The following is a 25,596-nucleotide window of genomic DNA, read 5'->3' as shown; positions in this document are numbered from 1 at the left end:
CACCTCAGGGAGCACCGCATCAAATTCTGACTTCTTGCCTTTAAACAGACTGCAGCATTGCATCTCTGCCATCTGCTGGAGACAGAGAAACACTGAGGGACTGCAGGTGGCACCTCTACATCTGCTGGAGACAGAGAAACACTGAGGGACTGCAGGTGGCACCTCTACCATCTGCTGGAGACAGAGAAACACTGAGGGACTGCAGGTGGCACCCTCTACCATCTGCTGGAGACAGAGAAATACTGAGGGACTGCAGGTGGCACCTCTACCATCTGCTGGAGACAGAGAAATACTGAGGGAACTGCAGGTGGCACCTCTACCATCTGCTGGAGACAGAGAAATACTGAGGGACTGCAGGTGGCACCTCTACATCTGCTGGAGACAGAGAAATACTGAGGGACTGCAGGTGGCACCTCTACCATCTGCTGGAGACAGAGAAATACTGAGGGACTGCAGGTGGCACTCTCTGATATGTAGCAGCGCCTCAAAGTTTTGTTCTCTGCCGCCTTCTGCCGGCAGGGATGAAAAACCCACTTGTCTGAAGTGATCTGGGTATTAACAGGAAAAACACTTTATCCATTGTAAGTCTGAAGTCTGGTGCCAACCCTCCATATGAGTTTCATTAGCATTTGTTTTGGAAAAGCCCTTTGAAGACATTTCAGAATAAGTCCAGTTCCTGCAGATTAAACTCTCCCACCATCATCACCTCTCCCTTCACTGCACACACATGCATGCTTCTGACTAGATCTCTATCCAGCTCTGCAGATCACACCAGCACAGATGTAAAGGTGATTTCTCTTCTCCAAGATAACCCACACTGCCTCCTCCCCCTTCCCCATTTCACTATTCACAGTCCAATTATTTATTCTCCACACTGAAACATTTCTGCAAATAAAACAAGTCAAGCAGGCATTTTACCACGACACTTTCACATCCCACAGAACATGTAGAACTCCTCTGCAGGTTAGAGACGGGTCACAGGGACAGGTGTAAAAGGAAGCTCCTCTATTAGCTAGTGGTGGAAAGGAGCCGGACACAGCGAAGGACAATCAATGACAGGAAGAAGGGAGAAATGGAAGGTCAAGGTGAAGAACAACTTCCTGCTATTTACAAGTTTGATCTGAAGAAAGAATGAGAATTTTAGAAAAGAGTTCATCACAGTCACTGAGATCGGGAACATTAAGCTCACCATTCTCTTTAGGAGCTGCTGTAACTTCTCTTTTTCCACTGGATCCCGAGTTTTCTTCAGCTTCTTCTGAACAACCTAGAAGAGACCACAAAATAGTTTAATCCAGCTTACCTGCGAAACGCAGAACATTACTGAGCTATATAATGTCACAGCATCTCTCCTACACACAACCCTGCTAACATACCCAGCATCCCTCCTCTGCTACCCCCAACCCTACTAACATACACAGCATCCCTCCTCTGCTACCCCCAACCCTACTAACATACACAGCATCCCTCCTCTGCTACCCCCAACCCTACTAACATACACAGCATCCCTCCTCTGCTACCCCCCAACCCTACTAAGATACACAGCATCCCTCCTCTGCTACCCCCAACCCTACTAACATACCCAGCATCCCTCCTCTGCTACCCCCAACCCTACTAACATACACAGCATCCCTCCTCTGCTACCCCCAACCCTACTAACATACACAGCATCCCTCCTCTGCTACCCCCAACCCTACTAACATACACAGCATCCCTCCTCTGCTACCCCCAACCCTACTAACATACACAGCATCCCTCCTCTGCTACCCCCCAACCCTACTAACATACCCAGCATCCCTCCTCTGCTACCCCCAACCCTACTAACATACACAGCATCCCTCCTCTGCTACCCCCAACCCTACTAACATACACAGCATCCCTCCTCTGCTACCCCCAACCCTACTAACATACACAGCATCCCTCCTCTGCTACCCCCAACCCTACTAACATACACAGCATCCCTCCTCTGCTACCCCCAACCCTACTAAGATACACAGCATCCCTCCTCTGCTACCCCCAACCCTACTAACATACCCAGCATCCCTCCTCTGCTACCCCCAACCCTACTAACATACACAGCATCCCTCCTCTGCTACCCCCAACCCTGCTAACATACAAAGCATCCCTCCTCTGCTACCCCCAACCCTACTAACATACCCAGCATCCCTCCTCTGCTACCCCAACCCTACTAACATACCCAGCATCCCTCCTCTGCTACCCCCAACCCTACTAACATACACAGCATCCCTCCTCTGCTACCCCCAACCCTACTAAGATACACAGCATCCCTCCTCTGCTACCCCCAACCCTACTAACATACCCAGCATCCCTCCTCTGCTACCCCCCAACCCTACTAACATACACAGCATCCCTCCTCTGCTACCCCCCAACCCTACTAACATACAAAGCATCCCTCCTCTGCTACCCCCAACCCTACTAACATACACAGCATCCCTCCTCTGCTACCCCCAACCCTACTAAGATACACAGCATCCCTCCTCTGCTACCCCCAACCCTACTAAGATACACAGCATCCCTCCTCTACTACCCCCAACCCTACTAACATACCCAGCATCCCTCCTCTGCTACCCCCATCCCTACTAACATACACAGCATCCCTCCTCTGCTGGACCCCAACCCTACTAACATACACAGCATCCCTCCTCTGCTACCCCCAACCCTACTAACATACACAGCATCCCTCCTCTGCTACCCCCAACCCTACTAACATACACAGCATCCCTCCTCTGCTACCCCCAACCCTGCTAACATACACAGCATCCCTCCTCTGCTACCCCCAACCCTACTAACATACACAGCATCCCTCCTCTGCTACCCCATCCCTACTAACATACACAGCATCCCTCCTCTGCTACCCCCAACCCTGCTAACATACACAGCATCCCTCCTCTGCTACCCCCAACCCTACTAACATACACAGCATCCCTCCTCTGCTACCCCCAACCCTACTAACATACACAGCATCCCTCCTCTGCTACCCCCAACCCTGCTAACATACACAGCATCCCTCCTCTGCTACCCCCAACCCTACTAACATACACAGCATCCCTCCTCTGCTACCCACATCCCTACTAACATACACAGCATCCCTCCTCTGCTACCCCAACCCTACTAAGATACACAGCATCCCTCCTCTCCTACCCCCAACCCTACTAACATACACAGCATCCCTCCTCTGCTACACACATCCCTACTAACATACACAGCATCCCTCCTCTGCTACACACATCCCTACTAACATACACAGCATCCCTCCTCTGCTACCCCCAACCCTACTAACATACACAGCATCCCTCCTCTGCTACCCCCAACCCTACTAACATACCCAGCATCCCTCCTCTGCTACACACATCCCTACTAACATACACAGCATCTCTCCTCTGCTACCCCCAACCCTGCTAACATACACAGCATCCCCCTCCTCTGCTACCCCCAACCCTGCTAACATACACAGCATCCCTCCTCTGCTACCCCAACCCTACTAACATACACAGCATCCCTCCTCTCCTACCCCCAACCCTACTAACATACACAGCATCCCTCCTCTGCTACCCCCAACCCTACTAACATACACAGCATCCCTCCTCTGCTACCCCCAACCCTACTAACATACCCAGCATCCCTCCTCTCCTACACACAACCCTGCTAACATACCCAGCATCCCTCCTCTGCTACCCCCAACCCTACTAACATACCCAGCATCCCTCCTCTGCCCCTACCCCCCAACCCTACTAACATACACAGCATCCCTCCTCTGCTACCCCCAACCCTGCTAACATACACAGCATCCCTCCTCTGCTATCCCCAACCCTGCTAACATACACAGCATCCCTCCTCTGCTGGACCCCAACCAAACTAACATACACAGCATCCCTCCTCTGCTACCCCCCAACCCTGCTAACATACACAGCATCCCTCCTCTGCTACCCCCAACCCTGCTAACATACACAGCATCCCTCCTCTGCTACCCCCAACCCTGCTAACATACACAGCATCCCTCCTCTGCTACCCCCAACCCTGCTAACATACCAGCATCCCTCCTCTGCTACCCCCCAACCCTACTAACATTACACAGCATCCCCTCCTCTGCTACCCCCAACCCTACTAACATACACAGCATCCCTCCTCTGCTACCCCCAACCCTACTAACATACACAGCATCCCTCCTCTGCTACCCCCAACCCTGCTAAACATACCCAGCATCCCTCCTCTGCTACCCCCAACCTGCTAACATACCCAGCATCCCTCCTCTGCTACCCCCCACCCTACTAACATACACAGCATCCCTCCTCTGCTACCCCCAACCCTGCTAACATACACAGCATCCCTCCTCTGCTACCGCCCAACCCTGCTAACATACACAGCATCCCTCCTCTGCTACCCCCAACCCTACTAACATATCCAGCATCCCTCCTCTCCTACACACAACCCTGCTAACATACCCAGCATCCCTCCTCTGCTACCCCCAACCCTACTAACATACACAGCATCCCTCCTCTGCTACCCCCAACCCTACTAACATATCCAGCATCCCTCCTCTGCTACCCCCAACCCCGCTAACATACACAACATCCCTCCTCTGCTACCCCCAACCCCGCTAACATACACAGCATCCCTCCTCTGCTACACACAACCCTGCTTATTTAAAAGTCTATTTTGCAACTTCCTTGCACTTGACGTTCAGAATATTCATACATGTATTTCTCCCATGCTACATGCAACCCTACATTAAGGAAAACAAAATTATCAGGTAAGTAATTTCTCCACTTCCTAGCGTGTAGAAGGATGGACTCAGGACCAGTGGGATGTACCAAAGCTATTCCCCAACAGGGTGGGAGGCTGCGCACAGTCCAGTCAACATCACACGTGCAAAGGTTGCATCTTCCCTGCCCTGCACAGCCAGTTGATAAAACCTGGAAAAAGTGTGTAAGGAGGACCACGTCGCAGCTCAGCAGTTATCGGACAGGAGACAACAGACTAAGCTTCGCCCATGACACTGCCTGAGCCCTAATGGAATGAGCCCTAACCTGAGTAGGCAATGGCTTTCCAGCATCCACCTACGCAGCCATGACCAATGAGCCATAGTAGCCCGCGAAGCCGGAGCACCCTGCTTACTCCCGCCATGGAGAACAAATAGGCAATCTGTCTTTTGAAAAGACTCAGAGACCTCCAGATAATGCACGACAAAATGCTTAACATCCAAGGAGCATAAAAGGCAAAATTCCTCCGCATCCCTGACCTCATCCAGGGATGGCAAGGAGATGGGCTGATTCAAATGAAGGTCCAAGACTACCTTGGGCAAGAAGAATGGAATAGTCCGCAGCTGTAACACCCCCGGAGTCACCCGAAGGAACAGCTCCAAGGCCTGCAGCTCAGAAATCCGATGTGCAGAATATATAGCCACCAGGAACACAGTCTTCAAAGTCAGTAACTGTAAGGAAAGGCTACGTGGTGGTCGGAACGTAGGGCCTGCCAAAATGTCCAGCATCAAATTAAGGACGGACCCAAGAAACAGCAAGGTAGGCGATCCAGTAGAACCGAAGGAAGACAACAAATAGGGATGCCACAAAGAAATTATGATTGTAAAATAATCATTAGGACATAAGCATTGAAAGCCTCATGTCTCTATCAGAACGTGATGGATTTATTTAATTCATAACCAAGGTTTCAATCCCATATTGAGAATACAGATGACTTCACTACTACTCTAAAAACATTTTCTTTATACATATATTTAAACAAAAATTTTTTTTTGCTAACAAAAAACAAATTTATATGAGAGGATATGTAACGAGGAGGCTTAAGCGTTTTAATGAAAAGACCCAACTAAAAGTGAAAAATCTCGAATACAACTAATGTATGAAAAATTAGTGAATGTAGTGTCTAAAATAAATAGAGTAATATGGCATAAAACGCGGAAGAATAATTAAGTGCAGATGAAAGTGTATCTACTTGCATATAGGATGTGAATAATGTATGTGCGATACTTAAATAAGTATAGATCAAAAACTATGCCTAATATCTATTCAAAAATACTGCATATCGAGGACACTTGCTGTGCATTTAAATAGTCAATCATTCTGAATCAATAAAAGAAATTACTGAAAAAATATTTAAAACAAACATCAAAGCATAATACCATACAGTGCCAAATGGTAAATAGTGTTCATATTACTTAGTGGTTTGTTTGTTAAATATAACATGGTTTCACTTTCTTTGCACATTCTTTCCAACCCGGCATTTCTTGGCACTTTAATCTAAACAAAATGGCTGAATTGTTTGTTTTAGGTCTTCGCACACGATTTTAAACCAATCGATATAGGCACTGTATGGTATATGCTTTGACGTTTGTTTTAAATATTTTTTCAGTAATTTCTTTTATTGATTCAGAATGATTGACTCTTTATTTAAATGCACAGCAAGTGTCCTCGATATGCAGTATTTTTGAATAGATTAGGCATAGTTTTTGATCTATACCTATTTAAGTATCGCACATACATTATTCACATCCTATATGCAAGTAGATACACTTTCATCTGCACTTAATTATTCTTCCGCGTTTTATGCCATATTACTCTATTTATTTTAGATACTACATTCACTAATTTTTCATACATTAGTTGTATTCGAGATTTTTCACTTTTTAGTTGGGTCTTTTCATTAAAACGCTTAAGCCTCCTCGTTACATATCCTCTCATATAAATTTGTTTTTTGTTAGCAAAAAAATTTTTTTGTTTAAATATATGTATAAAGAAAATGTTTTTAGAGTAGTAATGAAGTCATCTGTATTCTCAATATGGGATTGAAACCTTGGTTATGAATTAAATAAATCCATCACGTTCTGATAGAGACATGAGGCTTTCAATGCTTATGTCCTAATGATTATTTTACAATCATAATGTACTTATATTCATATTTACGATTTAAAAAAAAATTTTTTTTTACAGTACACTGTACCGTTGAACGGAATCGATAGCAATTTAAGCACGTCTGACGCTTATTGAGGTGTGTTATATTCAATCTTATTGTTTCAAAAGTACTAATAAATAAGAGCCGTTTATAATTTTATTGTTAAAATTTTTTTTATAAGAACATAAGAAAAGAACATAAGAAAATGCCATACTGGATCAGACCAAGGGTCCATCAAGCCCAGCATCCTGTTTCCAACAGTGGCCAATCCAGGCCATAAGAACCTGGCAAGTACCCAAAAACTAAGTCTATTCCATGTTACCATTGCTAATGGCAGTGGCTATTCTCTAAGTGAACTTAATAGCAGGTAATGGACTTCTCCTCCAAGAACTTATCCAATCCTTTTTAAACACAGCTATACTAACTGCACCAACCACATCCTCTGGCAACAAATTCCAGAGTTTAATTGTGCGTTGAGTAAAAAAGAACTTTCGCTGATTAGTTTTAAATGTGCCCCATGCTAACTTCATGGACTGCCCCCTAGTCTTTCTACTATCCGAAAGAGTAAATAACCGATTCACATCTACCCGTTCTAGACCTCTCATGATTTTAAACACCTCTATCATATCCCCCCTCAGTCGTCTCTTCTCCAAGCTGAAAAGTCCTAACCTCTTTAGTCTTTCCTCATAGGGGAGCTGTTCCATTCCCCTTATCATTTTGGTAGCCCTTCTCTGTACCTTCTCCATCGCAATTATATCTTTTTTGAGATGCGGCGACCAGAATTGTACACAGTATTCAAGGTGCGGTCTCACCATGGAGCGATACAGAGGCATTATGACATTTTCCGTTTTGTTCATCATTCCTTTTCTAATAATTCCCAACATTCTGTTTGCTTTTTTGACTGCCGCAGCACACTGAACCGACGATTTCAATATGTTATCCACTATGACACCTAGATCTCTTTCTTGGGTTGTAGCACCTAATATGGAACCCAACATTGTGTAATTATAGCATGGGTTATTTTTCCCTATATGCATCACCTTGCACTTATCCACATTAAATTTCATCTGCCATTTGGATGCTTTAGATTGAGCTTTAGATTATCTACAGATACACATGTATTGTGGATTTTTTAAAACATATGTTGAATTATTTATTAGCTTTTTATTATTTCTTTATATATATAGAATTTTACTGCCCTCACTTTTCAGATATTTTCCAATTTTCAGATTGATGTTGTTTACATGCTTATTTTAATTGTTTTGTCACTTTTATTCTGTTTTTATGTTTTTATAAGTGTCATATTTATGTGATTGAGTTCATGTTTTCATATTTATAATTTTATTATTTATTCCAGATCATTTGTTTTGAATAATTTTATGATTTTTTATGTATTTATGATTTAATGTTTTTTTATATATGTATTTTCTATAGCCCCTGAGGCAGCCACTTTATGTGGCGAAACTCGGCCAGAGTCTGGCAGTTTTTTACGTCTCCTCCAATAAAGAATTGAAAAAGGCTTCTTTGTGGCACCCCTTTTGTTGTCTTCCTTCAGCATCAAATTAAGACTCCACAGTGGAACAGGTAACCTCAAGGGAGGCCTAAGTTGCTTCACTCCCTTCAAAAAAATGGGCCACATTAGGATGAGACAACAAGGAAACACTATCACCAGGCCTCTGAAACAGATAAGAAACACAACCTGCACCCTCAAGGAATTATGGGCCAAGCCTTGATTCAATCCATCCTGCAAAAAATCTAGAATGAGAGGGATCTTAACTGAATGAGGAAGAACACCCCGCTCCTCTCATCAGGCCTCAAAAACTCTCTAAATCTACGTATAACCCAAGGAAGTCAAGAACTTGCACGTGTGGAGTAAAGAGTCAATCACTGCAGAGGAATAACCATGCTTTAACAGGCGATCCCTCTCAAGGGCCAAACTGTAAGACAGAATAGAGTCAGATACTTGTGAAGACCCAGTCCCTGCTGAAGCAGATCCATGTGTGGCAGAAGACAAAGGGGGGCCTCCACTAGGAGTAGTCGCAAATCCACATACCATGGATGCCTGGGCCAGTCCAGCGCCACCAAGAGTACTAACTCCCTGTGGCCTTCGATCCTGTGAATTATCCTGCCCAGCAAAGGCCATAGAGGAAAGGCATAAAGCAATCTATCTTCTGGTCAGACCTGTACGGAAGAGTCTATTCCCAGGGACAACAGATCTATCTTGGGACTGTAGAAGCAAGAAACCTTCACATTTCCAGACATTGCCAGCACAAGAACATAAAATTGCCATGCTGGGTCAGACCAAGAGTCCATCAAGCCCAGCATCCTGTTTCCAACAGAGGCCAAACCAGGCCACAAGAACCTGGCAATTACCCAAACACTAAGAAGATCCCATGCTACTGATGCAATTAATAGCAGTGGCTATTCCCTAAGAAAATTTGATTAATAGCCGTTAATGGACTTCTCCTCCAAGAACTTATCCAGACCTGTTTTGAACCCAGCTACACTAACTGCACTAACCACATCCTCTGGCAACAAATTCCAAAGCTTTATTGTGTTGAGTGAAAAAGAATTTTCTCCGATTAGTCTTAAATGTGCTACATGCTCACTTCATGGAATGCCCCCTAGTCCTATTTTTCGAAAGAGTAAATAAGCGAGTCACATCTACTCGTTCAAGAGCTCTCATGATCTTAAAGACCTCTATCATATCCCCCCTCAGCCGTGTCTTCTCCAAGCTGAATAGCCCTAACCTCTTCAGCCTTTCCTCATAGGGGAGCTGTTCCATCCACTTTATCATTTTGGTTGCCCTTCTCTGTACCTTCTCCATCGCAACTTTATCTTTTTTGAGATGCGGCGACCAGAACTGTACACAGTGTTCCAGGTGCAGTCTCACCATAGAGTGATATAGAGGCTTTATGATATTTTCTGTTTTATTAACCATTCCCTTCCTAATAATTCCTAAAATTCTGTTTGCTTTTTTGACTGCTGCAGCACACTGAGCAGACGATTTTAAAGTATTATCCACTATGATGCCTAGATCTTTTCCCTGGGTGGTAGCTCCTAATATGGAACCTAACATCGTGTAACTATAGCAAGCGTAATTTTTCCCTATATGCAATACTTTGCACTTGTCCACATTAAATTTCATCTGCCATTTGGATGCCCAATCTTCCAGTCTTGCAAGGTCCTCCTGTAATGTATCACAGTCTGCTTGTGATTTAACTACTCTGAATAATTTTGTATCATCCACAAATTTGATAACCTCACTCATCGTATTCCTTTCAGATCATTTATATATATATATATATTGAAAAGCACCGGTCCAAGTACAGATCCCTGAGGCACTCCACTGTTTACACTTTTCCACTGAGAAAATTGTCCATTTAATCCTACTCTCTGGTTCCTGTCTTTTAACCAGTTTGTAATCCACGAAAGGACATCGCCTCCTATCCCATGACACTTTAGTTCTCTTAGAAACCTCTCATGAGGGACTTTGGATTTTCAGAAGGCGTTTGACAAATACACTACTACCAGTTCACCTTTATCCACATGTTTATTAACCTCTTAAAAAAAAATGAAGCAGATTTGTTAGGCAAGACTTCCCTTGGGTAAATACATGTTGACTGTGTTCCATTAAACCATGGCTTTCCATATGCTCTACGATTTTGATCTTGAGAATAGTTTCCACTATTTTTCCCGGCACTGAAGTCAGGCTCACTGGTCTATAGTTACCCGGATCACCCCTGGAGCCTTTTTTAAGTATTGGGGTTACATTGGCCACCCTCCAGTCTTCAGGTACAATGGACAATTTTAATGATAGGTTACAAATTTTAACTAATAGATCAGAAATTTCATTTTTGAGTTCCTTCAGTACCCTAGGATGCATACCATCCGGTCCAGGTGATTTGCTACTCTTTAGTTTGTCAATCTGGCCTACTACATCTTCCAGGTTCACAGTCATTTCGTTCAGTTCGTCTGACTCATCACCCCTGAAAACCATCTCCGGAACTGGTATCTCCCCAACATCCTCATTAGTAAACACGGAAGCAAATAATTCATTTAGTCTTTCTGCAATGGATTTATCTTCCCTAAGAGCCCCTTTAACCCCTCTGACATCTAACGGTCCAACTGACTCCCTCACAGGTTTCTTGCTTTGGATATATTTAAAAAAAGTTTTTATTATGAGTTTTTGCCTCTATGGCCAACTTCAATTCAAATTCTCTCTTCGCTTGTCTTATCAATGTTTTACACTTAACTTGACAATGCTTATGTTTTATCCTATTTTCTTCAGATAGATCCTTCTTCCAATTTTTGAAGGATTTTTTTTGGTTAAAATAGCCTCTTTCACCTCACCTTTTAACCATGACGGTAATCATTTTGCCTTCCTTCCACCTTTCTTAATGCATGGAATACATATGGACTGCGCCTCTAGGATTGTATTTTTAAACAATATCCAAGCCTGTTGAACACTTTTTTTTTTTTTTTTTGTGAAATATGTTTATTAGTTTTCAAAAGTATCAATACACACCATAACTATGTAGTGCAATAACAATAACAATAAAACATACAGTGCACAAACAGATAATACGATACAATACAAAGAGCCCATTGCGAACTAGATATACCCTTGCCAATAAACAAAGAGGTACCATCAGCACCGACCCAACAGTATCAGCCGACCCAAGTATACATGAATATATATAGTAGGTGAGGCGTGTTGAACACTTTTAACCTTTGCAGCTGCACCTTTCAGCTTTTTTCTAACTATTTTCCTCAGTTTATCAAAGTTTCCCTTTTTGAAAGTTTAGTGTTAGAGCTGCATATTTACTTATTGTCCCCCTTCCAGTTATTAGTTTAAATTTGATCATGTTATGATCACTGTTACCAAGTGGCCCCACCACCGTTACCTCTCTCACCAAATCCTGGGTTCCACTAAGAATTAAATCTAAAATAGCTCCTTTTCTTGTTGGTTCCTGAACCAATTGCTCCATGAAGCAGTCATTTATTACATCCAGGAACTTTATGTCTCTAGCAAGTCCTGATGTTACATTTACCCAGTCAATATTGGGGTAATTGAAATCTGATAACATCAAGAGTCAAGAGTTATCCACTGTAATCCATGTTACCAACAACAAAAGTGGACAAAATGAAATTTAGAAATAAAGGCTAAAGAAGGCGTCAGCAAGCCTGACGTTGTATGTTCACACAGAGACACCAACCGGTCTTTTCAATCATTCGCCTTCTTTTAAATTTATTAACTTCCGACAACTTTTTGTTCAAAAAATTTTTTCTTTTTCTTAAAATATCCTCCGTCAGTCATAGACTCTTTAAAGCGGATGTATTTAATTTCAATACGGCCCTACCCGGCCCGTGTTTCACCCGAAAGCTTCCTCAGGGGCGTATGAACGCTATAAATACAAGAGTCTGTATCCTATAACAATAGTAAAACAATTGTTTTACAATTGTTATAGGATACAGACTCTTGTATTTATAGCGTTCATACGCCCCTGAGGAAGCTTTCGGGTGAAACACGGGCCGTGTAGGGCCGTATTGAAATTAAATACATCCGCTTTAAAGAGTCTATGACTGACGGAGGATATTTTAAGAAAAAGAAAAAATTTTTTGAACAAAAAGTTGTCGGAAGTTAATAAATTTAAAAGAAGGCGAATGATTGAAAAGACCGGTTGGTGTCTCTGTGTGAACATACAACGTCAGGCTTGCTGACGCCTTCTTTAGCCTTTATTTCTAAATTTCATTTTGTCCACTTTTGTTGTTGGTAGTTGAAATCTCCCATTATTATTGCACTGCCAAATTGCTTAGCTTCCCTGATTTCTCTAAGCATTTCATCATCTGTCTGACCATTTTGTCCAGGTGGATGTAGTATACTCCTATCACTATACTCTTACCCAACACACATGGGATTTCTACCCATATAGATTCTACTGAGCATTTACTCTCTTGTATGATCTTTATCCTGTTGGACTCTATATTCTCCTGGACATAAAGTGCCACACCCCCAAGTTGATCCTCCCTATCATTGCAATATAATTTGTACCCTGATATAGCACTGTCCCATTGGTTATCCTCCTTCCACCAAGTCTCTGTGATGCCAATTATGTCACTCATTTGCTGCTATACCCTCTAACTCTCCCATCTTACTTCTTAGACTTCTGGCATTGGCATACAGACATTTCAAAGGGTGTTTTTTGTTTGTATTAACAACCTGCTTTTCAGTTGTTAGGGATAATTCGGAAATCATTAGCTTCGGTAATTTTTTACATATAGGCACATGGACTATGTTTGCTTTTAATGGAACCTCTCTGTTGGGATGCCCTAACTCTCCTGTTTCATTAGTATCCTTCAAGGATACATTTCTCCGAATCATGCACTGCTGAGTGACTGTCGGCTTTCCCCCTTGTTCTAGTTTAAAAGCTGCTCTATCTCCTTTTTGAAAGTTAGTGCCAGCAGCTTGGTTCCACTCTGGTTAAGGTGGAGCCCATCCTTTCGGAAAAGTCTCCCCTTTCCCTAAATGTTTCCCCAGTTCCTTATAAAGCTGAATCCCTCTTCCCTGCACCATCGTCTCATCCACGCATTGAAACTCTGGAGCTCTGCCTGCCTCCGGGGACCTGCACGTGGAACAGGGAGTATTTCAGAGAATGCCACCCTGGAGGTTCTGGATTTCAGCTTTCTACCTAAGAGCCTAAATTTGGCTTCCAGAATCTCTCCCCCATATTTTCCTATGTCGTTGGTGCCCACATGTACCATGACAGTCGGCTCCTCCCCAGCACTGTCTATAATCCTATCTAGGTAATGCGTGAGGTCTGACACCTTCTCAGCAGGTAGGCAGGTTATCAGGCAGTCCTCACGCCCACCAGCCACCCTGCTATCTACATTTCTAATAATTGAATCACTAACTATGATGGCCGGCCTAACCCTTCCCCTCCTGGGCAGTAGCCCTGGGAGATTTGTCCTCAGTGCGAGAGGACAATACATCACCTGGAGAGCAGGTCTTTGCTACAGGATCACTTCCTGCTACACCAGGGTGATGTTCTCCTACTGGGAGACCTTTCTGATCCAAGGCAACACTGGGGCTGCCAGACTGGATTTGGGACTTGGCTACTATGTCCCTGAAGGTCTCATCAATGTACTTCTCTGTCTGCCTCAGCTCCTCCAAGTCTGCTACTCTAGCCTCCAGAGATCAGACTCGTTCCCTGAGAGCCAGGAGCTCTTTGCACAGAGTGCACACATATAATCTTTCACTGGCGGGTAAAAAATCATACATGTGACAATGCAAAGACTGGAAAGTCCCCCTCTTGCTGCTGGACTGCTGTCTTCATCTTAGTTTTATTGAGTTCCTAGTTAAGTTTAGGATACTAAGGGAGTTGGAATGAGAGTACTTTAAATTAACAGGTGAATTAGTGAATAGTATGATTTAGATAAGACCCTGATTGACTTTTAATCAGAAAGTGTCTCGTGCTTAAAAATCAAGGGTTGAGTGGGTGGGAAAGACAGACACTAGAATTAACTCTCTCTGGCTTGCTTATTATCTCAGACACACACAAACTCTAAAGAAAATATCCCTTAATTTCACTTTTCACCAAACTTTTATAAGCCCAAAAATTTCTGAAAGCTATACTTACCAATCCTCTTTAACCACCTTTAAATTAATCTTCACTCAGTTAATGGAAGGGTTTGAGAACGGCACACGCTTCCGGTCCTCCTCTACTGCAAAGGGTGCAGGGGGCTCTGGAAGCTGGGTCTGTGGATGTCAATCCCTGGATCTCTTGCGGTGACTTCCGAACTCCTCTCCTGGGGGATGCTGGGAGCAGTATGCAGATGAGCCTTCTGGTCCTCCTCTACTGCAAAGGGTGCGGGGCCTCTGGAAGCTCGAGTTGTGGATGTCAATCCCTGGATCTCTTGCAGGTCTAGGAATGGAAGGCCCCAGCGATCCACAATCAGCTGAAACGTCTCGACTGACAACACTCACTCTCCTGTGTCCAGACTCTCCCTGCTGAGAAAGTTTGCTCTTAAGTTGTCTTTTCCTGCAATGTGAAACGCTGAGATCATGTGCAGATGACCTTCCGCTCATTCCATCAGCTGGTCTATTTCCTGTGACACTTCCTGGCTCTTGGTTCCTCCTTGGTGATTGATATAAGCTACCATAGTCATATTGTCCGACATCATGCGAACCGCTTCATTCCGCAGCCTGTGGCTGAACTGCAAGCATGCCAGCCATACCACCTGGGCCACCAGGCGATTGATGTTCCAGCGGGACTCTTTGGCATTCCAGAGCCCATGGGCCATTAACTCCAGATAGTGAGCCCCCCAACCGTGGAGACTCACATCTGTCATGAGTACCAACCAGGCCGGAGAGGACAAGGGAACTCCCTTTCTCAGATGATCCTCCTGCAACCACCACTGGAGACAGGAGCAGATATTCATCAGCAAGTGGAGCCAAACCCCATAATTCTGAGACTGCAGGTTCCAACGAGATAGAGCGCGCAGAAGAGGACACATATGCACCCTTGCCCACGGCACCACTTCCAGGGTAGCTGCCATCAAGCCAAGAACCTGTAGGTAGGACCATACCGTTGAGCGTATGGTGTTCATCAACTGATGCACTTGAGACATCAATCTCTGGATCCGAACTTCTGGTAGAAAAACTCTGTCCTGTCCCATGTCAAACCGGACCCCCAGATAATCCAATGATTGGGATGTTTGAAGATTGCTCTGGGTCAGGTTCATCACCCAACTGAGCTCCTGCAAAAAGGAGATCACATTGTGTGTCACCAGGCGGCTCTCTTCTTGAGACTTGGCTCAAATCATCTAGTCATCCAAATATGGGTACACGAGGATTCCTTCTTTTCGCAAGGCCTCCACTTCCACCACCATAAACTTGGAAAGTGTTCTGGGACTGGTGGCTAGACCAAAAGGCGCACCCAAAATTGATAATGGCACCCCAACACCAAAAAGCATAGAAAGCGTTAATGTTCCAATTGGATGGAAATATGATCCTAAGATCTGAGGTCACAAATTCCCCCGACTGCATCACCATTATTACAGAGCATTAGGTTTCCATTCGAAAATGAGTTACCTTCAAGTGACAGTGGACCCTCTTGAGATCCAAGATGGGACGAAAGGAGCCTTCCTTCTTGGGCACAACAAAATAAATGGAATATCACCCTATACCTTCTTGAGACATGGGCACCGGAACCACAGACCTCAGTCTGAGGAGCCTTTGAAGCATGAGCTTCACTGCCTGCTTCTTCTGCAGGGAGTAGCAAGGGGACACCATGAACACGTCCCGAGGAATACTGCGAAATTCCAGTTCCACCCATTAATCCCCAGATCTGTTCTCCGGATAATTCCTGGGAGATAAGCTCCAGAAGGTGGCAGCACAGGGCTGCGGACGACAACGCGTGGTTCACCTCAATAGGGACCCTCAGAGACCACATAAGGTCAATACCAGCAGGAGCTTCATACTCAAAACCCTCAGATACCCCAACAGTGTTGCATAGGTGGAGCCAGGGGATTCTATTTCTCGCACTCCTCGCTTCTGAAGAACAGGAGACTGTTGGCGCTAGAATCAGACCCCCACCCTGACGAGAGAGAGAGAGAGAGAGATAATACAAGAAACTCTTCCTCTGCAGTAGCAAGGTACGAGTTGCACAGAGTCCGACCTTGGGCAACACAGCCTATGGACCATGCCCAGGGACAGGCATAGACCACCATCAGCAGGGCATTCAGCCCGCATAAGGAGCATGTGATCGCAAAAGAGTCCATGACAATGGATGGAACATATGGGGGACACATCACCTGTACCACCTGCCATATGAGACAGTGCCACCAAGAATGTGGAGAGGAGATCACAATGAAAACTATATCCTCAGACATCAGCAGGAATACCCCATCAGCAGTTAATTCAGATGAACGCTCTTCACAAGTGAGGAAAGAGTCTGGTTCACAGATGAGCCGTCAGGAAGTAGGGTGTATCAGGAGGTACATGGAAGGGGGAGCCTGCTATACTTCAACACAGTCACCTTCCCATCGTAACATGATACACAGTACCAGCATCACCCTCAGGGCTGGGATGATCTCAACAAAGATACACCTGCCCTGCTTGTCTGTCGACACATATTTGACTGTCATGGGATAGGTTGCTTCCCAGTCCGATGTGCTCCCTTCCTTGGCACATAGCATGGAAGCTGAAAGGGCGACACACGTACCTAAAATTACCGCTAACACTCCAAGACGTCCAGTTAACTCCAGGACAAGGTCTGATAGAAAGGATTGTCAATCCAAGTAGGCCAGGTATCCAGGGTGGGGCAGAAAACACGAAGCTGATCTTTCTTCTGCCTCCCAGGATGCCCATGGGAATAATTTCACTTGCGATATCAGACAAGATATCTGTCAGAGTACATGTCAGTACATTGCGGCTTACCGCTTTCCCCCGCAGGGCTCCCCGGTGCTGTTCCACCCATTAATCCCCAGATTCATGAAGGACGTTCTCGAACTACGTCTACCGGTTCAAACACCACCTATGTTGTGGGTTCCCAACTTACTTCCGGAACAATGGATGCTACAGGCCTTGTGCCCATGGTCATTAGCCATAGCGGACATCTCTCCTGCGAGGTACTGCTTAATCATCTTAACACTAACAAGGAGATTCAGTGAACTGCAAGCACAAGTTCATGGTCCATCTTCATACAGTAGCATTGATAACTCCCCCTCCCTTCCTCCCAAGGTGGTATCAGAGTTCCACCTCGACCAGATAATCAACCTTCTTCCGAAGCTGCATAAATCCAAGGAGGGGAAACGGCTTCCCACTTTGGAGTGTGGGCATGCCTTACCCTACTACAAGAGATGAAGCGTCGACTTGCATGCCCTAACCCATATGCTCCCAGATTACCAGTCTGAGAGAAACATATCTTGGATTACGTAATGCATCTTGTTTTTGCTATAACAAGGTGGAAGAGACCTTACCTATTTCACCAAAGACTCACTGAGCCAGAGCGATGGCACCATCCATCGCCCACCCAAATGAACTACCTACTCAGAACATACGTGATGTCACCACGTGGTCATCACTGTATACCTTTATCTCTCACTACTGCTTTAACCAGCAGACAGATACGGATGCCACAATGGGCCGAACCATTCTTAGGATCGCCAAAAGAGACTGTCCGCAAGGTGTGACAGCTTGAGTGCACATTCTAATAAGAACTGGTATGGATTACCATCGCTTCCAGGGACCAGGGAGCACCTAACCAGTTAGCTGGGGACTCCCCAGAATACATGGCTAATTCAACCTGCTTATCTGTGGAAAAGAGCAAGTTTTCTTACCATAAACTGTGTTTTCCATGGATAGCAGGGTGAATTAGCCATGCTTACCTGCCCACCTTCCTGGACAGTCTCTGGTCTGTGCAAATGCACGCTTGGATAACAGACTGAAGCAGACTGGGAACCACGTGATTAGGCAAGCAGTTACCTGGAGCTCAGCTCTGTGTGCTTGTAGGAGCTCCGCCCCCTAGAGAACCGGAGGACAATCCCCAGAATATTTGGCTAATTCACCCTGCTATCCACGGAACACATTGTTTATGCTGTTCCTCTCTCTGTTCCTCTCTCTCTCTCTCTATTTTTTTTTTCTGTTTCCTAGCTGGGTTCTCCGGGCACCACAGCACTCGGCCTGGCTCCCCAGAGGATCGTGGGCCGGCCCGATGTTCCTGCAGCATTCCCCCCTCTGCCACTGCAGAGTTCGGGGGTTAGAGGAAGGATGGTAGGTCTACCGGAAACAGAGAGAAAAAAAGAGATTAGTAAGAGAGAGGAGACTCCGTGTGCAGCGTGGAGAAAACAAGACTGAAGCAGACTGGGAATCATGTGGTTATATAGGCAAGCAGGCACACAGAGCTCAGCTGTGTGTGCATGGAAGAACTCTGCCATCTAGAGGACTGAAGAACGATCCCCAGAACACATGGCTAATTCAACCTGCTCATCTATGGAAAACAGCTGCATCCACCTTGGGAATCTTCCACGATTCCAAGGTTTGCTCCAGCAAGGGATATAACTTAGCCGTAGCTCTGGCTATCTTCAGGCCTGCTTCGGGAGACTCCTACTCCCAACCCACCAATTTCTTCACCTTCTTCAGTAAAAGGGAGGAAGAATCAGCAGAATCCGTCTCCTCCCTCATCTCCCTGCGCCTTTGAGTCGATCAGCGCAAGGGATTTAGGCCTCGGTGCTGGCTGCTGTGGAGACAACTGAGGCGAGAGATTCCCCTCCCCCACCACGAGCGGAGCCGCCAAAGAGAAGGCTCCCAAAATGGTGCAGTTTCCCGCGCTCAGCGGAACTGACTGGGTGAAGATGCCGGCAGACTGCTGAAAGCCATGGTCACTGACCTCCCACGGAGAACCACCCTCCCGGCGGCAGAGGTTCCTTCGCCCCTGGGAATGCAGGCCGAACATAACCCCTCGTGGGAGAGGCGCACGTGGCATGAGGGAGACCGAATTCAGCACCAAAAGCAGCACCAAAAGCAGCTCCAGTGCTACCCGTGGCCACAATTGCTAAGCAAAGGAGGGCATCTCTTAAATTTGAAATTTTAATTTTGTTTGCCAAACCTGATCAACAGATCTTATCCTGCTCTGTTGTGGTCCTGCTGGGGTGAGTGATCCGGGCTCCCCGGTATCACCCCAAATACTGCTGCACCTTGGCACAGAAGAGCCATCCACCCTGCCGCAGCCACCTCAAGCACAAAGGGGGGATGGTCCCCTCAGGACCTGACAACCCCCTGGGAGGCCACAGGACACTCTCTGCCCGGTCTGTTTTTTTTTAAGAAATTTAAACCAAGTCCTAGCTGACTAGCTCTACTCTAATATATATATATATATATATATTTTTATCAAGTAACCAGTACAGACTGAGTTTTGCATCTTCTCCATCTGCTGGAGACAGAGTAATACTGGCAGACTGTGGGAGGCACCTTGCTATATAAGGCAGAGTCTGTCAAAACTTTCTCTGTCTCCATCTGCTGGAAGGGAGGCAAAACCCCAGGAGTCTGGACTGATCTGGGTACGTACAGGGAATGCATGTTTGCACCTCTACCATCTGCCGGAGACAGAGAAATACTGAGGGACTGCAGGTGGCGCTCTCGGTTATGTAGCAGTGCCTGAAAAGTTTTTAATTCTCTGCCTCCATCTGCTGGTAGGGATCCATAACTTACTTGTCTGGACTGATCTGGGGTATGAACAGGAAGAGCGGGATACGAAGAGCAGGAAGGCAGGCAGGCATGAAAGCCCAGAGATGTGCACATGGGCTCGTTCCCTGATCTTTAGTTGAATTATTCTGACTTTGCTTTCTGCAGGTGTTTGCATACTGCACAGAGTAAAGAATGACCGCCAGTTCTATTTCCTGAGTTATGCTAATTATAACTTTCCACAGAACATTCTCAGGCAAATCAAAAGAACAAAATAACCTCCTCTTCCTCCTCCTTGATATCCCTCAGGAAGCTGTAAGTTTTCTCAAACACTTCTGGGTTGTATTCTCCTGAAAGGTCATCAAAGCGAGGGTCTCTGTGCACCTGCAGGGAAAAAACAAACGCTACTTATCAGCCACCAACCTTATTATCCTACTTTACCTCCCAGGACTTACTCAATACAATAATATAAATTTAAAAAAATGCTAAAAGGCAAGCCGAGTCATAGCCAGAGAAGCAGATGGGGAGGCAGGGCAAGTCTGCTGTCACACACGGTCTGTGTCCTGGAAGCCCATACAGGATGGCATACACAAGTACTGCTTCTATCCGACTGGAGGGATCGGATGCCTGAACAACACTGCACTGGGTCTGAAAGTGACCCCAGAAAGGGAACCCAAGGAGGAGAGGAGGAGGAGGGAAAGCCTACTTACCTTCTTCTTTACAGGAACTATCTGTCGTAGGAAAGGCACTGGCTTCTTAGAAGAGACTTCTATAGGCCTGAAAAGGACAAGCAAGAAAGACACATCCCTAATCAGTCATATGGAAAGAGCCTGTAACTCTGCAATGGGGAGGGATGCGGGGTAAGGCACTGGCCATGCTGTACAGTTCTTATGGTGGGCTGCAAACAGATCATCCCTAGCAACTCTCTTTGGTCGCTACTGCTGTGGGAGGAAGCTTGGCCACGTTCTGCAATTCTTACTGAGTGTAAGATTGGAGGATGCGGGTGATGGATTGATAGGCAGTGCAGATTCCAGACTCTGCTGATAAAACATTCAGAGATGAATTGAAAAACTGGAATTTGAACTCCCAACAAATTCAAAGGTTTGAAGATCAGTTTGAATTAATTGAACTGATGGAGGATACTAAAATGATACAGGTCCTAAACTTAGAGCCCTAAAGAGAGGCTTGGGACTCTCAAAACATATTCATTGGAGGAGAGGAAATGGGGAATGTGATAGAAGCATTCAGATATTTAGCCACATTAAATAGCAGACAGAAAAACAATATGAAGACTTCTTTACTGAGAGGGTAGTAGATGCCAAGAGGTGGGAGTACTGGAGAAAATACTTACCTGATAATTTCATTTTCCTTACTGTTGTCAGATGGACTCAGGACCAATGGGTTATGCTTCCTGCCAGCAGATGGAGACCGAGTCACATTCAAAGCTGATGTCACCCTAGATACCCCTGCAGTGACCTCGGCCATTCAGTATTCTCTTCAAAAAGCCATTGTGGACATACTATTGAAGAACTTGATTAGAATTTGGATACAACTTAATAACTCGATTAAAAACTGGAGACTGCAACTGTACTCAACTCCAAACATAAGTGCTGAATCTCAGCAATACTATAGAGGCCCTGAACTAGAGACAGGGCGATGGGTTACCCATGACCTCATGGAATCGAGATTCCTTGGCACCATGCATGGGCAGACATGGGCGGGATGCTGACTCCATCTGTCTACACTAATGAAAACGAAATCATCATGTAAGTAAATTCTCCATTTCCTAGCGGGTACAAAAGTTACTCTCGAACAGTGCGGGAGGCTGCCTGTGGTCCGGTTAGCACCGCCTTCACAAAGGCTGTGTCCTCTCAGGTCTGAATGTCCAGGCAATAGAACCTGGAGAAGGTGTGCAGGGAAGACCATGTCGCTGCTCGGCAGATGTCGACGGGAGAGAGTAGCTTAGCTTCTGCTCAGGATACTGCCTGGGCTCTAGTGGAATGAGCTTTGACCTAAAGGGGTAAAGGCTTCCCTGCCTCCAAATAAGTTCCCGTGATCTCTTCCTTGATCCAGCGAGCTATGGTAGCTCGCGAAGCTGCTTCGCCTTGTTTTCTTCCCCCGTGAAGGACAAACAAGCGGTCTGTCTTGCGTACCAGTTCTGAACATTCTACAGATATTTAACTGGCATAGGAAGCAGCAGTCTTCCATGTCCTTGCGTCTAAAACAGGGGACAGTAAGGAAATGACTGGTTCAGGTGAAATTCAAAGACTACCTTTGGTAAGGAGGAGGGGACGGTGTGATGTTGTACTGTTCCTGGGGTAAACCAAAGGAACGGTTTTCGACATGACAGCACCTGTAGTTCAGAGATGCAAATAGCCGAGTATATCGCCACTAAGAATACAATCTTTAGTGTTAACAGGTGTAGTGACAAACTGAGCAGTATTCTAAAGAAAGTTCCTGCTAGAACGTCCAATACTAGATTGAGGTTCCATAAGTGGACCGGCCAGTTTAAGAGTAGTCCGAGGTGTTTAAACCCTTTTAGGAAGAGGACCAAGTCCATACGTGTCTACAAGCGGGTTCCGTTCACCTCAGCCCTGAAGCAGGAGAGGGCCGCCACCTGGACCTTCAGGGAATTAAGGGACAATCTTTTGTTCAGGCTGTCCTGTAAAAATTCCAGAATCATGGGGGATCTCGGTTGTTCATGGGGGGCCCCCTGCAATCCTCGCACCAGGCCTCAAATATTCTCCAGACCCATATGTAAGCTAGGGATGTTGAGAACTTCCATGCATGGAGCAAGGTGCCGATTACAGCCGTCAAATATCCATGCTTCGTCAGGTGAGCCCCCTCAAGAGCCAGACGAAAGACAGAATTGAGCTGGGTCCTCGTGAAGAATCAGACTTTGCTGGAGAAGGTCCCTCTGCGAGGGGAGGACTCCCCCAAGGATCCTCCACATGTCTGTATATCACGGGCAACTGGACCAATCCGGGGCCACCAAAAGGACTAATCCTCTGTGGTGTTCGATCTTGTGGATGGTATTGCCAAGTAGAGGCCATGAAGAGAAGGCGTACAGTAAGTCCTCCTCCGGCTGGATCTGGATGAGGGCGTCGATCCCTTGGAGTGCCAATCTAGTCTGCGACTGAAGAATTGGGGAGCCTTTGCATTGTGAGATGTCGCCAATAGGTTGATGGACAGCAGGCCCCAGCGGAGTTGGAAGGCTCTGGTTGACAACATCCATTCCCCTGCGTCCAGACATTCCCTGCTGAGAAAGTCTGCTCTGTTGTTGTCTTTTCCCACGATGTGGGCGGCCAAGATCCCTTGTAGGTCTGATTTCACCCATTCCATAAGGGGGTCTATCTCTAGAGACACCTGGTGGCTTTTGGTTCCTCCCTGGTGGTTGATGTAGGCCAACTTTGTTGTATTGTCTGACATTATGCAGACTGCCTGTCCCTGGAGTGTGTGGCTGAAATGCAGGCACGCTAATCTGACCGCTCATGCTTCCAGGCAGTTTATGTTCCAGCGTCTCTCTTCCTCAGTCCATCACCCCTGGGTTGTCAATTCCTGACAGTGAGTTCCCCACCCTCGGAGGCTTGCGTCCGTCGTGAGGGCGATCCAGTTCGTTGGGGACTGGCTTACACCCTTGCTTAGGGGAACTTCCTGCAGGCACCACTGGAGCTGAGAACATACTTCCATCGGTAGGTGGAAGCGAATCGAGTAATCTTGAGACAGTGCGTTCCAACGTGACACTAGGGAGTGCCGGAGTGGCCGCATGTGAGCTCTCACCCACAATACTACCTCTAGGGTTGACACCATGAGGCCAGGGACCTGGAGTTAGCTCTACACCCTGAAGCACACAATGTTCGTCAACCGACGCACTTGGTATATCAGCTTCCTTATCCTAGAGGGGCGTAGGAAGACCTTATCCTGCTTGGTGTTGAACCAGACCCCAGATGCTCCAAGAACTGGGAAGGCTTGAGGCTGCTCTTGTCGGTGTTCACGACCCAACCAAGTTCCTGCAAGAGGGACCTGACCCTGCTGGTCACCTGGAGGCTCTCTTCGACAACTTCGCCCGGATCAGCCAGTCATCCAAGTAAGGGTGCACCAGGATCACTTCTTTCTTCAGTGCTGCTGCCACGACCACCATAATTTTGGAGCATGCTCTGGGGGCGGTTGCCAGGCCGAAGGGCAATACCCGGAACTGGTAATGGCAGCCCAGTACCATAAAGCGTAGGAAATGCTGGTGTTCTTGACAAATTGGAATATGAAGGTAGGCCTCTGAAAGGTCCAGGGAGGTTAAGAACTCTCCCAGTTGCATGGCCATTATGACGGAGCAAAGAGTTTCCATGCGGAAGTGAATTATCCGCAGATGGTGGTTGACGCTCTTGAGATCTAGGATGGGTCGGAATGAACCCTCTTTCTTGGGTACGATGAAATAGATGGAATAGCGCCCCGTATTTATTTGGGGTGTAGATACCGGGGTTATAGCCCTCAGACTGAGGAGCCTTGTCAGTGTGGAATCCACTACATAAGAACATAAGAAATTGCCATGCTGGGTCAGACCAAGGATCCATCAAGTCCAGCATCCTGTTTCCAACAGAGGCCAAACCAGGCCACAAGAACCTGGCAATTACCCAAACACCTAGAAGATCCCATGCTACTGATGCAATTAATAGCAGTGGCTATTCCCTAAGGGGCGGATTTTCATACTCCGCGAATAGGCCTACTTTTGTTTGCGCTCCAGGCGCAAACAAAAGAACGCTGGATTTTAGTAGATACGCGCGGAGCTGCGCGTATCTGCTAAAAACCTGGATCGGCGCGCGCAAGGCTATCGATTTTGTATAGCCGGCGCGCGCCGAGCCGCGCAGCCTACCCCCGTTCCCTCCGAGGCCGCTCCGAAATCGGAGCGGCCTCGGAGGGAACTTCCTTTTGCCCTCCCCTCACCTTCCCCTCCCTTCCCCTACCTAACCCACCCACCCGGCCCTGTCTAAGCCCCCACCTTACCTTTGTTGGGGGATTTACGCCTCCCAGAGGGAGGCGTAAATCCCCGCGCGCCAGCAGGCCTCCTGCGCGCCGGGCCGCGACCTGGGGGCGGGTATGGAGGGCGCAGCCACGCCCCAGGACCGCCCCGGGCCGTAGCCACGCCCCCGTACCCGCCCCCAAAACGCTGCCGACACGCCCCCGAAACGCCATGACGACCGGGCCCGCCCCCCGACACGCCCCCCTCGGAGAACCCCGGGACTTACGCGAGTCCCGGGGCTCTGCGCGCGCCGGTAGGCCTATGTAAAATAGGCTCACCGGCGCGCAGGGCCCTGCTCGCCTAAATCCGCCCGGTTTTGGGCGGATTTAGGCGAGCAGGGCTCTGAAAATCCGCCCCTAAGTAAACTTGATTAATAGCAGTTAATGGACTTCTCTTCCAAGAACTTATCCAAACCTTTTTTGAACCCAGCTACACTAACTGCACTAACCACATCCTCTGGCAACAAATT

General features: G+C 46.5%; 1 protein-coding gene across 2 annotated transcripts in view; it reads right to left on the bottom strand.

Annotated features, from left to right (window-relative positions):
- The window catches only part of LOC115086651 (ribosomal RNA processing protein 36 homolog), a 65,964-nt gene that overhangs the window by 12,829 nt on the left and 27,539 nt on the right, over positions 1–25,596 (bottom strand). For both annotated transcript variants that reach the window (XM_029592791.1, XM_029592789.1), the window contains exons 4-6: positions 20,824–20,890; positions 20,393–20,497; positions 1,190–1,264 (exon numbers count right to left, since the gene is read on the bottom strand). In XM_029592791.1, coding sequence (XP_029448651.1) covers positions 1,190–1,264; positions 20,393–20,497; positions 20,824–20,890 — 247 coding nt within the window. The remainder of the gene's footprint in view (positions 1–1,189; positions 1,265–20,392; positions 20,498–20,823; positions 20,891–25,596) is intronic.

This window comes from Rhinatrema bivittatum, chromosome 3 (genome assembly GCF_901001135.1).
Source record: "Rhinatrema bivittatum chromosome 3, aRhiBiv1.1, whole genome shotgun sequence".
Classification (NCBI taxonomy): Eukaryota; Metazoa; Chordata; class Amphibia; order Gymnophiona; family Rhinatrematidae; genus Rhinatrema; species Rhinatrema bivittatum.
Note: the sequence above shows the minus strand (reverse complement) of the source record. Positions and strands in the feature narration are given on the sequence as shown.